The sequence below is a fragment of the Halichoerus grypus genome, chromosome 8, assembly GCF_964656455.1.
Source record: "Halichoerus grypus chromosome 8, mHalGry1.hap1.1, whole genome shotgun sequence".
NCBI lineage: Eukaryota > Metazoa > Chordata > Mammalia > Carnivora > Phocidae > Halichoerus > Halichoerus grypus.
Window position 1 is genome coordinate 122,122,343 of NC_135719.1, and position 15,371 is coordinate 122,137,713.

A 15,371-nucleotide genomic window follows, 5' to 3' on the forward strand; every position below is an offset into this window, starting at 1 on the left:
TGTTTTAAAATTTGTTTACCAGCTATAAGAAAGAGGAATTTCTTAAAATATGGGTCATATATTACATTTAGTTTCTTTTCTCTCCTTCCCTTACGAAGAAATTACACCGTAAGATAAGGAAGAAGTTAGGAGAAAAGCAGATAAGAAATAGAAATCTTGAGCATGCAATCAGTTATACAACTTAGAATGTATTAAAGTTTTTTCTAAAATTTTAATCTTATTCACCTATTCATGTTGTTGCCTTGAAATCCATTATTAAGTGATTAGCTCACTTTTTTTGCAGGGATCATTTGAATCCTATTTTAGGACTTATGTTTAATAATGGGACACACCTATTTAAATGTTACACATCTATGGGCAGTTCACTTATTTTTTTAAAGTTTTTAGGGGCCATTTAAAGCACTAGGATCTTGCAGTCACTTAGCTTAACTTGCTGGAGAGATAGAACACTTGCTAAGCTTCTTGAGTCCAGTTTCAGAACTGACCCTGTCGAGAATGACCAAAAATTTGAGTGTTAGGTGATTTCCTAAAGTGGAAACAATAGAAAGATGGAGCAATGGAAACAATTATGTTTAATGTAATTTAAGATAAGAACAATTCCTTACACCATAAATGTGGTAAGGTGTCAAGTTTCAAAAATCTAAACTTGACTGTGGAAGCGGAATGGTCACATTCTAAGCTGTTATAGCTTAAATTTGTTGTGGCTCCAGGCAATATGTTAATTGCTTTCTTAAACCCATCTCACAAGAACTTTGTGATAAGAGGTACTATTATCCTATGTTACTTAGGTGGACACTGAAGTGTAAAAGGTTGGATAACTTTCCCAAATCTCATTTAGCTGATGAAGAGATTTGAATATAGATACTCTGGCCCAGAGGCTATGTTCTTAATCACATCTGTAGGAAAAGGTGATTTTGTATTTTGAAGTACTTGGAAAAGTGAAGACAGTGTAAATATCATATAATTGTTAAAAGATTTATTTTTCTTTCTATTCCTTGACAAGCTATTTAGTCCCTAAAGTTTTTTTCATTTTATTTTAGTGACACGGATTCTCATGTATCCAGTTCTACCTCAGTTCGATTTTATCCACATGATGTGGTAGGTTTTCCTTTATTTTTATAAAATGATGTACATTCAGATTAAGTAGCGACACAAATCAGAAAAGTTGAGGTTATGAAATACCAATTTTGTTGAAAAACTATGGCAAAATCTCCTTTGCTGTTCCATAGTGACTCTCTTCTTGTTAAGTCCTTTGTTAGGAAATAAATATAAAACACCATGAAGTTTCATAAGCTGTGTATGAATCAGTAATTATACTTTTGAGAATATGTAAAGGTCCATTTACTCACCAATGTCATAATCTGGTTGTGCCATCTTAAAACTTGACTTTGAAAATTATGATTTTGAATATTATATTATCCAACTGTTAACTATTAGTTACTCATATACCAGTGTGTATGTGGGAAGCTTAGTGATGATATCGCTGTGTAAAAAATATACCATGTGAGGTACAGTGGGGATATTTTAAAAAGATAACAGAGCTTTTGCCCTCAAGCTGTATTTATTGAACTTAGAAAATACAAAAAAATTAAATTCTTTTTTTAACTTATCTTATTTAGATTCAATTAGTTAACATATAAAATGAAATTCTTATATGGAACACATAAGAAATACATATAAGTAAATGTAGTGCCAAAGGGGTTAATTATTAGTGGCTTCCTGAAGATGATTAGTTGTGAGCTGGCTTTTAAGACCATAGGTGTGAGTTGGCACAGAACAATGGTTTTCAACATTTGGCAGTGTCTGAAAACACTTTTACTTGTCACAACTAGGGGAATGTTACTGGTATCTAGTGAATGCGTAAAAGCCAGGGATACTATAAAACGTCCTACAGTGGACAGCACAACCCCCAAAGAAAGAATTATCTGACTGAAAATACCTGCAGTGCCAAGATTGAGAAACCCTGGCACAGAGGATAAGAAAGAAAGTGTTTGGGGAGGTACTTGTCAGTGCTAAGAGATAAAAATGGCTATGTTATTTATAGGAAGCAGATTTTCTTGACTATACCCACATATATGTTTGAAAAGTAAAGATTGTCTCTGCTTTTTTGCTGGAGTGTATTCCTGGAAACTTCATAGGAAAGCCAAAAATAGGGAAATGATTTTTTGTTTGTATTCTATGATTGAATAGTATGGGAACCTTGGGATAGTAAATCCTGGCTAGGGTTGTGCAGGATAAGGGACACTTTAGACTCTTTCAGAGAAAGGGGAAACTGGTGAACTGTTGAGTGGATAAATTAAAGCTAAAAGAAATGTAATGTGGTAATTTCCTTATAGCCTCGGACGAGTAGCCTGCCAAAATGAAAGAAAAAAGGGGGGTGTAAGAGGGATTTGAAAACAACAGTGATAAGAGACTGTAGGAAGAAATGAGAGTTGAAGGCACTGAATCCAGTTCAGAGGAGCTCAGATTTAACATGGTAGTGAGGTTCATAGCTTTGAGAAAAGGCCATAAATGTGGCAGGGAGAAGAGAAGCCACTAATGATTCACAGTGCATGATTTTAATGGATTCACTAGCTATACAATCATACAGTGTTAAGATTTCAAATACTTTTCCCAATACAGCTTTTGCAAAAGACCTATTGATTAATTTGCTTTGAGTTTACTTCCTATTATTACCTTTTGTAGTTTCTAATGATCATAAAATATCTGTAAGGAGTGTAGAGAATTAAGGGGACTTAGATAATCTGCAAGCTGTTTGAGTAGCCCTTGAATCATGACTTAAGTCAAGATATTTAAGCCTTTCAGTGCTGACTTTCTTTTAGCTCTCTCTTCCGCAGATTCGATTGAACAGACTATTGACCATCGATACAGATTTGTTGGAGCAACAAGACATTGATCTAAGCCCTGACTTGGCAGCTACTTATGGTCCAACAGAAGAAGCTGCTCAAAAGGTTAAACACTATTATCGCTTTTGGATCTTACCCCAGCTATGGATCGGCATTAACTTTGACAGACTCACACTTTTGGCCCTGTTTGATAGGTGAGAATACAGTGTGATATTAAAGATATGTGCAGATTTTATTTTTAAATTGAAATGTCCCTAATTACCACTTGGTTACCATTTTGGAAAATGTTTTCTATTTTGGTTCTTTTGAGATAAAATTTAAGTTAATAGTAAGGCTCCCAAACATTGACTCTCCTCAATCCATTAAAAACTTTTTTGTGGCAATTTTAATATGTTTATACAAAAAAAAATCCTTTTTATCATCAATAAGAATCATGGAACTCTACTTAAAAGCCAGAAAACATGAAGTGTTAATAATCCTAAGATTATAGGTAATATGACTCTAAATATGAAAGGTATAAGAGGGAACTTCTGTTTCCCTGTTCCATAGTACTAGTCTTAATAATGAACAGTACTAGTAGTCTATTAAAACTTGGTGCTTCCTATTGACTGGAGTAACAAAGATTGGATTTCCTCCTATCTGAAACAACAAAAAAGAGACAAAATGCATGAACCAGTGGTTTTCAAGACATTGGAGATAAGAAAACAAAGGACAGTGATTCCTGAGAGATGGGAAACACATTATGTGGGTCCTACAGTTGCCCCAGCTTACTGCCTTGAGAGAGTTCCCAGTCTTCCTCGCTGGCTCCAACACAGAGAGGAGGTACTGAAGTGGAGCCCAGCAGACTTCCTGAGTTAGATGGAGCTATGAGTCTGGGGACACCCAATGCAGCTAGGACAGAATATCAGAGAGAGGACTGCTATTCACAGAGAGAACCTCAGAGTTCCACAGTGGGTCTCCACAACTCTTCAGCAGAGTACTGATAAGTGAATGTATGTGAAGAAACTACCTGAGGCTGGGGTAAGAATCATGTGAAAGAAGTAGATGGACAGTGCCTGACACAGGGATAGGAATAGCGCCTATTCCCACCTGTCTGATTGAAGAAACTCATAATTCATATTTTATGGTGCATTGTGTAGAGTACTCAGGAAAGTCTTGCCTTAAAAGTGGGGAATAATTAGCCCTAACATGGGCACTGCTCCAGACCCAACAAACAAGTTATAAAAGCAAGACCTAAAATGATCAAACTGTTTCCAAGTAGCATAACAAAGTTTAAGATTTATAGAAATCTGAAAATTGTCACCACCTAGAGATTTTCACAGTGGCATCCAATCAAAGGATTTACAATGACATCCAACCAAAGATTACCAAACCTGCAAAGAAGCAGTAAAACATGATTTATGAGGGAAATAATCAAAACCAACCTGTAATTGTCACAGATGTTAGAATTAGCTGTCAAAGACATTAAAACAAATATAATTGTACTCTATATGTTAAAAAAAGTAGAGACATGAAAGATATTTTAATTTATTTATTTTAGAGAGCAAGAGAGAGACAGAGTGCAAGTGGGGGAAGGGGCAGCTCAATTAAATGAATAAACCTTTAGCCAGGCTGATTAGGGAAAAAAAAAAAAGAAGAGAAAAGATACAAATTGCTTATAACAGGAATGAGATAGGATATCACTACAGATTCTACTGGTGTTAAGTGGATAATAGGATATTATGATCAGCTGTATATAAATAAATTTGACAATGGACAAATTTTTGAAAGATAGAAATCATCATAGTTCATTCTGAAAGATACATTACCTTAATGGTACTATATCTATTAAATAAATGGAAATTGTAGTTAAACACCTGTCTATAAAGAAAACTCCAAGCCTAAATGGCATCAAAATAATATCCCAAATCAGTTAACTAGAGAAATGGTAGGCTTTTCAACAAATGGTCTTGGGACCATTGGATTTTCATGTGAAAAAAAAAAAACTTTTATACTTACATTGCACCATTTATAAAATTATGAAAATTAACTCAAAATGGATCATAGGTCTAAATGTAAAATCTAAAGAAATAAAATTCCTAGAACAAAACAAAACATAGTAGGAGAAAATTTTTGTGACCTTGGGTTAGGCAAAATTTTGTAGATGTGATACCAAAAACAACAAATGAAGTTGATAAACTGAATTCATCAAAATTAAAAACTAACAAAAGCCTAAGGAGAGCATACATTCAGTGATGAGAACTACAGACAGTATGTAATATGGCAGAACTGCCGAGGATCATGGAAACATCTGGACTTCTCCAACTGCCATAGAAAAACAAATGAGAATACCAGTTACTGATTTGAGAGTACTATTGACTTGTTTTCATCTGAGAGGACTATAAAATGAACTAGTACAGAGATGTTTGTGAATTTTCTTAGGCCAACTGATGATTATAAACAGGGCATTGACTTAATAAAAAAAGTTAATAAAAAATTTTATGATTATAAAAATAATTCTTTACCTATTCTAGAAAATTTAAATATGTGTAGGAAGATTTTAAGACAAGAAGAGGCCAACCATAATTCTACCCAGAGAGAACCAGTATTAGTAGTATCATTTTGATATATTGTCTTTTTTTAACCCATATGTATATGCTTTTAAATAACAACTTGTATCTTCCTGTACATACAGTTTTATGTTCTGCTTTCTTTGTATAGCAAATATACTGAGTATGTCCCCATGTCGGTAAATGTTTTTTAAAAACAAGACTTTTAGCAAGTATCTAACATTTTATGAATAAAATTTCCCCAACAAGTAATGAGATAGATTCTTATTTTTTGGTATGACATATAAAAATCATCTTCATTGCTATATGTAATATCTGAGTCATCATATTGTTTAATTTAGTCAGTTTAATGAAATATAGAACTGTCTCAGCAGCTTTGATAGAGGCAACATTGATGGTTTTTATTACTGCCTTCATTTTCAATATATGTCATAGCCGTATTTAAGTAATTCTAGTAAATTAGTTCTGAGATTATTTCAGGTGATTTCAGGATGCGGAAAATGAAATCACTTGGTATCAAAATTTGGTTACAAACTTTGTCATATAAAATAACTTTCCATTTTGATTTTCTAGAAATTGTTTTGAGATTTTGTTTTTTAAATGTTTCTTTGCATATCTCCTTTTATTTGCTATTCAAGTTGGTTAGTTATTAAGCAACAAATGTTACAGAAAAGCAGATGTTAAAGAAGAGTAAACTTTTGAAATAGAAACTAAAACTAATATTATGTCTTATAATTAGAACTTCACTTACTATAGCATGCTTTATCTGCACATAAGGTTTTGTGTTAATTTTCCATATAAACTGGTTTCTTTTTCAGTATCCTCCGAAACCTTATTCAAAACCAGTACCAAAAAGCATGTCAGCAAGCATAGTATGAACTTCTTCATGATGTCTTCCCTTTTTTCACTCTAATTTCTTATATTGATTATATACTTACTCATAAATTTTTCTGTCTACAGAAATCGTGAGATTCTGGAAAATGTGTTAGCTGTCATCCTGGCTATTCTTGTGGCTTTTTTGGGATCTATTCTTCTCATACAAGGCTTCTTCAGAGATATCTGGGTCTTCCAGTTCTGCCTAGTGATAGCCAGCTGTCAATACTCACTACTTAAGGTACCAGCATCTCTCTTCTTTTCAGACTAGGGAATAATATTTGTGTTAAAAGGCAGAGGTTTTGTATCATTCATTGCATTATAGTAAGATGTTAATTTTTAGATTTATTTTCCCTAGATGTTTACATTAGATTGGATAGGGAACAAAAGGGACATACAAACTTTAAAAAATAATGGTATGTAAATGAAGCTTCCTAAGAACTATTTTGGGGGGGGTGGTATTAAAAGAAAATATTTGGGCATTTGTTAAAAATGAGAATTAACATTCTTGAAATTCATTTAAAAAGTATGAACATCAGCTCTCCCACTCCCATATTTTAAGTCTTCTATTCTGTAGATTAAATTTATTAAAATCCATCATTGTTTGGATATAGTAATGTCAAGACTAGTATATATATTCTTTGGGACACTGGAAGCAGAAGATTGGTATCCCTTTGCTATTTAAACAGTAGCTCTGAAATGCCAAATGTTACTAATTTTAAGCTTTCTAAAAATGAAAAAATCAAATACCTCATTTTTCACCTTCCATGCAAAATCAGTATGGACTGTTAATGTGGACTGTTTCCTTTTCTTCTGAGCTAGTAAAAACCCTTGCTTGTATTGGTTATTTGCCCAATATATACTAACATGCAGAACTCTCCCCCATCCTGAAAACTGTTTGGTTCTGTTTATACTGTTTGCTGTCCTTTCTCTATTTATAGATAGACATCCAGAAAAACCACTTGTGTCAACTCCATTTCTTTCCATTTCTTCAAGACTCATCCATACTTTTTACCTCATTTGCAGTACTGAAACTACAGTCTTTTTGGGCTAATAATCTCTAATTGCCAGATCTATGTCCTTTTTCATTCTTCTTTGTGAGTGCTGTATCATTTAGTACCTATGAATACTGTCTTCTATTTTTATATTATCCTCATTTTTGATCTGTGACTTTATGCTACCCTGATGATTATCCTAACTTTTCGGATAACTTTAATTTCCTTTGTTGATGCCTCTTGGGTCTTTGGACTACTTCTTAGTTTATAAGAATTTTTTAGGATTTTATCTGGCCCTCTTTTCAGCTTTCAACTCCTTGCCAGTGAAGTCACCCTCTTTTATTACTTTATTTGTTGTCCCTATGTATGAATCATGTCCAGATTTATATCTCAAAGTCTTCATCATTCTCACAAGCTTTAGTCCTATATACCTAACAGGCAGTTCAGCACATTTTAAAAATACCATATCATCATCTTCTGATAAATATTTTTCTTTCCCAGTTCCTTTGCTTTTGACAGTGGTATACTGACTCAAAATCCTAAGGCCTCTCTGTTCCTTACTTCTTGACCCCTAATAACAAGTAACTAGGTCCCTTTGATTAAATTTGGTGATTCTCTGTCAAAATTTCTGGCCTTTATTCTTTCTATTCCAACCACTATAATCCATCTCTTTATTGCCTTAAACTACTTAAATTCATTCCTTTGCTTCAGTGTCTCTTGTCCTGTTAACTTTGTCTACTGTTTTCAGGTTAATCTGGTTAGATGGAAAGATAAAAGATGACTGAGATTTAAAAATTTTTTTTTTTAGATTTAAAATATCTAGTTGAGGGATGCCTGGGTGGCTCAGATGGTTAAGCGTCTGCCTTTGGCTCAGGTCATGATCCCAGGGTCCTGGGATCGAGTCCTGCATCGGGCTCCTTGCTTGGCAGGGAGCCTGCTTCTCCCCCTGCCTGCTGCTCCCTATGCTTATGCATGCTCTCTCTCTAATAAATAAATAAACTCTTTAAAAAAATAAAAATAAGTAAAAAATCTAGTTGACTAGAAGAATGGTAATAACCATAAACAGAAGTAAGAAAGACTGGACCAGAAGCTTTTAGAGGCCAGATGTTGGAATTGAGTTTAGAGCTTACCTGGTCTCATATCCAGCCAAGGGCCACATGCCAGACTCGCTGAGCTTGGTCCATCCTAGAGTTGTAGGGTGATGATAGACCATCCTAATGAAATTGTTTGGTCTGCTGTTAGAAATGAACTGGAACTTGGGAGAAAAGTCATGATTTGGGAAGTGGCTGCAAAATACCTTTTGAACATTTTTAAGGAAAGTTGATAAAATCTCTTATAGGGAGACAGCTTAACTTGATGATTTTGATGTGAAAATACAGATAATAGATTTAATACAAATACTGTTGAATTGTTTAGTAAGCTTGAAATTTGTGGGCTGAACTAGAATTCTTCTTATAAACTAACCCATATTTTGTGCGTTTCGTGAATGGAGTGGTATCATGTAAGAAAGCATTCTACCTTAACTATACTTATATGTAATAATGAGCCCAGGAGTAAGATGGACTATCTACCATATGCCATTTCAGAAGTGTAAGCTATTTGTGAATTTTTATTTAACCATAATCTTAAGAGTCAGGAAAGATTTGAGATCTCTTTGATATCACAGTGACACCAGTATCTAGAATTTCATCTTCTCTAATCTTCTCTTATTTTAACAGACTTAACGTAGGTCATTTCTTAGCTGTGGAATATTTTACTTGAAATTATTTCAGGCATTTTGAAAGTTGCTTATAAAGTTATGAGGACCTCAGTAGTGTAATCTATCTTTTGTTTCATTTTTAGAGTGTTCAACCAGATTCTTCTTCTCCCAGACATGTAAGTCACTCTGATATGCATGTAACTTATAATTCCCTAACATTCATCAAAACCTTCTTTTGGTCATATGTCAGATTGAATTAAGATTTATGTTATTATTTTCTTATCTAAGTTTTGACGCTCTACTAGAGAGATGATTTATTAGCATGAAATAAAATGATATTGTAATTGTGGACTCTTAAATCTCAGTTGAAAATGAGCATAATAATTCATTTTTTGACAGCCTGTTTCAGGAGGAGGTTATCAAGTAGACATAGTTCATATAAACTCATAGTTACTCAATAACTTGTATTTAATAAAGTTTGAAGAATAAATCATGAGTAAGTATTGAAAAATAGAATTTTGAAGTAGGGAGAACTGTATATTATTTTGCTTAGGTAATCATTAAGAGCAAGAATAAAGAAGTAATAAATTGATCTGGTGTTTAGACCTCTGGACCCTAAGGAGATCAAAAACCTTATTATTCACTTTGTGACTTTGGAAAGAGTATTAGCTGCTAAACAGTAATTTTTGTGAAGTATGATCCAATTTTAAAACCCACCATAGAGTATTTAATAGAAAAACCAAAGGGCGGGGCACCTGGGTGGCTCAGTCGGTTAAGTGTCTGCCTTCGGCTTGGGTCATGATCTCAGGGTCCTGGGATCGAGCCCCGCATCGGGTTCCCTGCTCAGCAGGGAGCCCGTTTCTCCCTCTCCTCCTCACCTGTGCTCTCTGTCACTCTCTCTGTCTCTCTCAAATAATTAAAATCTTTAAAAAAAAAAAAAAAAAGACCAAAGGGCATTCTCTTTAAAATAGTTCAAAAACAGACTCTAAGAACAGTTTGTGATGATGCCTTCTTTCTTGAATATAATTATTATTTTTACCCATACACTGGAATACTTAATAGTGAGTGTAGATGAGCAAAACAGAACAAGGAAGCAAATTATTTTCTTTCAACTGATTGTTTAATATTTTGTAAGAATGCTTTTGAAGTGTATGATAGATGGGAGCATTGCTTTTAACTTCAAATTTTGACATAATTTGAAATTTAGGGAAAAGTTGCAAGGCTTGTGCAAAGAATTCTTGATGCCATTCACCCAGATCCCTGTGTGAACATATACCATATTTGCTTATTCCCTTTCTAGTTTTTCTCCACCACCACCCTGTCCCGCTCCTTCCAGTCCACACACACTTTTCTGAGAGTGGATTGTAGACATAGTGCCCCTTTACCTCTAAATCCTCCCATGTATTTTCCTAGAAACAAAGGCATTCCTTTACATGATTAATTTCAATATAATTATTAAAATCAGGACACTGAACGTTGATAGAATACTATTTTGTAATCTACAGATCTTACTCAGGCTTACTGAGTCCTGTTGACTCAGTTGGCATAGAAAATCCCTGATTATGTGTTTGTTGTTTTTAGCCTCTAATCTAGAGCAGTTCTTCAGTATATATTTATCTTTCACGATACTGACCCTTTTGATGGGTACATGCCATTTATTTTGTAGACCATCCCTTAATTTGAGTTTGTCTGATGTTTCTTCTTTTTTTTTTTTTTTTTTAAAGATTTTATTTATTTATTTGACAGAGAGAGAGAGTTAGCGAGAGCAGGAACAGAAGCAGGGGGAATGGGAGAGGGGAGTGGGAGAGGGAGAAGCAGGCTCCCCGCCGAGCAGGGAGCCCGATGTGGGGCTCAATCCCAGGACCCTGGGATCATGACCTGAGCCGAAGGCAGACGTTTAACGGCTGAGCCACCCAGGCGCCACTGATGTTTCTTCTTGATTAGATACAGGACATGCTTTTTTGGAAGGAAAATTATGAAAGTGATGTGTTGTTCTCAGTGTGTCATTTCAGGAAGCACATGATGTTGATTTATCCTTTTACTGGTGATGTTAACTTTCATCTTTTGGCTAAGGGTAGTATCTGCAGGGTTTTTCAAACTCTGCAGTATTAACATTTGGGGCTGGATAATTCTTTGTTGAGAATCGATGGGAGGGAGCGGTGCTGTCCTGTACATTTTTGGATGTTTAGCATTACCTCTGACCTCTACCCACTAGATGCCAGTAGCACACTCCTCAATTGTGACAACCAGAATGTCTTCAGACATTGCTAAATGTCATCTAGGGGGCAAAATTCCCTCCCACTCCCTTGAGAACCACTAATTATTGTAATGTTACTGTTTTTCTCCTAGAGTTAATAAGTGTCTCATAGGGAGATATTTGGGGATTTCATATATGTCCCTTGCCCCGAAAACCACCTACTTGTTTTCGTAAAAATCTATTGATACTTCTTGCCTGCATCAGTTATGATTTGATGGTTGCCGAATAGTAATTTTCTAATTCCATCATTCCTTCCACATTTATTAGTTGACTTTTTCTGTAAGGAAGAACTTTTCCTTCTGTGTTTACTTATTTGTATTGGTTTGGATTCATATTTTATTCAGTGGACTATAACATTACTAAGTTTATTCTGATGCACAAATTATCTTGATTTGGCCATTGGGAGCCCACCAAGCTGCCCTCTCTGTCCTTTTGACATATCCTTATCAGTCTTTAAGTACTTCCTTCCTTTTCACAATAATATGTTCCAGGCTCATCTATATATACTTTCCCTACCCTAGCCCAAAACCAGTCTTTTCTCTGTGAAGGCCTGGGTTTTTTTAGTCAGTAATGTTATTTATAAGCTAAGATCTTGATGCTAGTAATCTTTATTACTAGAATGTCATTTTTTCTAGGTCCTCTCAATGGATAAAGCTAGGAAATATGTTTATGTATATATGTATGTGCATGTATACATGTATACACATATCTTGTATCGATTTATATGTTTATTAAAAATGATAAGTTCATATTGATACCTCTAATATTTCAGTCCAGTATCACAGGATTCATTCTATTCTTCTTCTTTCTCATATTTGTAATTTCCTTCTGCCACAGTCAGAAACTTGGCTTCCTGTGGATACATTTTGAATCCTTAGAATATAAGCTATCAAAGATCTCAATAGCTAGTTGTGAGTCTTAAAATCAACTAATCTGACTTTTTTTTTTTAATATCATTTTCAGGGCCATAATCGTATCATTGCCTACAGTAGACCAGTTTATTTCTGTTTATGTTGTGGTCTTATTTGGCTCTTGGATTATGGTAGCAGAAACCTTACTACAACCAAGTTCAAATTATATGGAATAACTTTCACTAATCCACTGGTGTTTATATCAGCCAGGGATTTAGTTATAGGTGAGTCATCTTTAAAGTATTTCAGATCTTAACATTAATTTATTTGTACACAAATAGTTCCCTGATAAATAGATCAATTATATAGTTAAAAATGGTTTTAATAGGCTTACTTTGCTGTTTATTGTAATCCTCTCAGTGAGGAACAAAACTATAGGGCTATTATGAATGAAAAATTTAATGATGAATGAATATTACAGTAATTCTTCTGTCTTAAAGCAGATGCGATGGAAGTTTTCCTTTGGATTCTGTATCTCAGATAACTATTATATGAAAACAGTTGAAATAATTTTAAAAGCTGTTCTTTATCATTGAAAAAATTATTTAATACCCAAGCAGTTACATAGAAATAATTTAAAATGATGTTTTTTTTTAATTGCTTAGTAGTTTATATTCATTTTGGATTTTTTTTTATCATTTATGATCTTAAAATGAACAAAAGGATGGATGTTGTATAAATGTTTTTAATATGCTTTTCTTTTCTTCTGTAGTGTTTACACTCTGTTTCCCAATAGTGTTTTTCATTGGTCTCCTGCCTCAGGTGAATACATTTGTAATGTACCTTTGTGAGCAATTGGATATTCATATCTTCGGTGGTAATGGTGAGTAGTTCCTTTTAAAAATGACAGATTACAGTATTACTTTTACAGATCATTAAGTAATAAAGTAACATTAAAATACCTTTCCAGTTTTCATTTTAGAATTGAAATTAGAAAAAGGAAATTATTTAATAATTAAAGACTGAGCAGGAATTACTTTGTAGATAGAAAGAATTAGTCAAGTCTGCCACTTTATTGAAAGATCCAGAAATAATGGAGTTACTTTATAAGAAATGATGAAGTACTATTGTCTAAAACTAAAAGTTGTAGTGAGTTTAGATGGAATCTATATAGACTTATGAAATATTTATAAAAGGTTATCTATCCCAAATAAATTGACCCCTGATACATGACATTATATTTGAATTTTGAACTAGTATATGTATTTGGTATATCTCTGAATATGGTTTCAGAGCTTTGTTATTTCTTTAGAATGGAAACACCAAAACCAGATGCTTTTAGTGAAAGTATTTTCCTAGATAAGATTTTTAGAAGTATCTCTCTGTTTGGAGTAGAATATGTGGATATGAATTGATATACTTAGAAATTTATTCCCCTCTTACGTGTATATTTTACTTTGAAAATGAGAAAGACCATACCAGTATTACTCTGAAATAGATAGTGGTTTGCAAAACTTGAAAATAATTTTATGGATAGGCACTGTGGTTAAAATACATTGCTATTTAATTTAACCATTTAAAATTTTACTTGAAAGTTGAGTGTATAACTAGAGAAAAAACATAAAAGGAAAAGAAATTACTGTAACTTTTGTGGTCCATTTCTCTTCATACTTCACGTTTGTAGTCCACATCTTCCAAGCATATGCATTGAAATCATCTCTTGATAAAATGTTGTTATTGTGGCTTAAATTTTAAATAGAAACTAATCTCTTCCTTTGTTGCTATGAATCTAGGGCATTTTTGATGTTTTGAAAGATTTTTGAAGGGGTGTGAATGAAGACTAGGCTGGTCTTCAGCATAGCTTAATGGGTAGAAGATTGTTTCAGTATTTAGGGTCTGGAGGGTGCTTAGGGTAGGTAATTTATAATAGTGGGCTTCATCATATTGTTACAACCTTGTGCAAGGTGTTAGCTTTTTAATATCTCCTAAAGAAGATTTTTTCCTGTAGGTTTTTTTTCATGGTTATCATATAAAATTACCATGAACAAAATCTGTTATTCATATTTTAAAAATAAAGGAGAGCTATCTTAGCCATCCCCTAGTCCTTATTATTAGTAATCCCATTGAATCTATTTTTTTCCACTTGTAAGAATAGAATTTTTAAGATTTTTTTTATCTTTTATTGAAGTATAGTTCTTTGATGTTGACATACGATATATTAGTTTCAGGTATATGACATTGTAATTTAATAATTTTATACATTAAAAAATGCTTGCCCCCGTAAGTGTAGTTATCATCTGTCACTCTACAAAGTTACTACAATATTATTGACTGTATTCCCTATGCTGTACTTTTCATTCTGTGATTTATTTATTTTATAACTGGAAGTTTGTCTCTTTATCCCTTTCACCTATTTTGCCCAGCCCCCCACTTTGGCAACCACAGTTTGTTATATATGTTCGTGAGTCTGTTTCTGTTTTTGTTTTTTGTTTGTTTTGTTTTTTAGATTCTACATGTGAGTGAAATCATATGGTATTTGTCTTTTTTTGCCTGACCTATTTCACTTAGGATAATGCCCTGTAGGTCCATCCATGTTGTTGCAGCAAATGGCAATATTTCATTCTTGTTTGTGGCTGAGTCTGTTGATGGACACTTACCTTGCTTCCATATCTTGACCATTGTAAATAATGCTGCAATAAACATAGGAGTGAATGTATCTTTTCGAGTTAGTGTTTTCGTTATTTTTGGGAAAATACCCAGAAATGGAATTAACTGGATCATCTGGTAGTTCCATTTTTAATTTTTTGAAGAACTTCCATACTGTTTTCCTTAGAGGGTGCACCAGTTTACATTCCCATCCACAGTTGCATGAGTGTTCCCTTTTCTCCACATCTCGCCAACACTTGTTATTTCTTGTCTTTTTGATGCTAGCCACTGTGGTATAAGCTGATACCTGATTGTGGTTTTGATTTGCATTGATGATCAGTGATGTTGAATGTCTTTTCATGTGTCTGTTGGCCATCTATATATCTTCTTTAGAAAAATTTCTATTCAGGTCTTCTGTACATTTTAATCGGATTACTTACGGTTTTTGCCCATGTTGAGTTGTATGAGTTCTTTATATATTTTGGATATTAACCCTTTATCAGATATGTCATTTGCAGATATCTTCTTCCATTCAGTAGGTTGCTTTTTTGTTTTGTTCTTAGTTTCTTGCATGCTGCAAAAGTTTTTTTAGTTTGATGTAGTCCCAGTTGTTTATTTTGCTTTTGTTTCCCTTTGCTTGAGGAGACAGATCCAG

At 33.7% G+C, this 15,371-nt stretch overlaps 1 protein-coding gene across 3 annotated transcripts in view; it reads left to right on the forward strand.

Annotated features, from left to right (window-relative positions):
• Positions 1-15,371, forward strand: part of PCNX1 (pecanex 1) — a 166,278-nt gene that overhangs the window by 87,491 nt on the left and 63,416 nt on the right. For 2 of the 3 annotated variants that reach the window (XM_036107274.2, XM_036107276.2), the window contains 6 exons: positions 1,041-1,098; positions 2,823-3,040; positions 6,356-6,509; positions 9,106-9,138; positions 12,183-12,354; positions 12,843-12,953. In XM_036107274.2, the coding sequence (XP_035963167.2) occupies positions 1,041-1,098; positions 2,823-3,040; positions 6,356-6,509; positions 9,106-9,138; positions 12,183-12,354; positions 12,843-12,953 (746 nt within the window). The remainder of the gene's footprint in view (positions 1-1,040; positions 1,099-2,822; positions 3,041-6,355; positions 6,510-9,105; positions 9,139-12,182; positions 12,355-12,842; positions 12,954-15,371) is intronic. The other variant, XM_036107280.2, reaches the window with a different exon arrangement.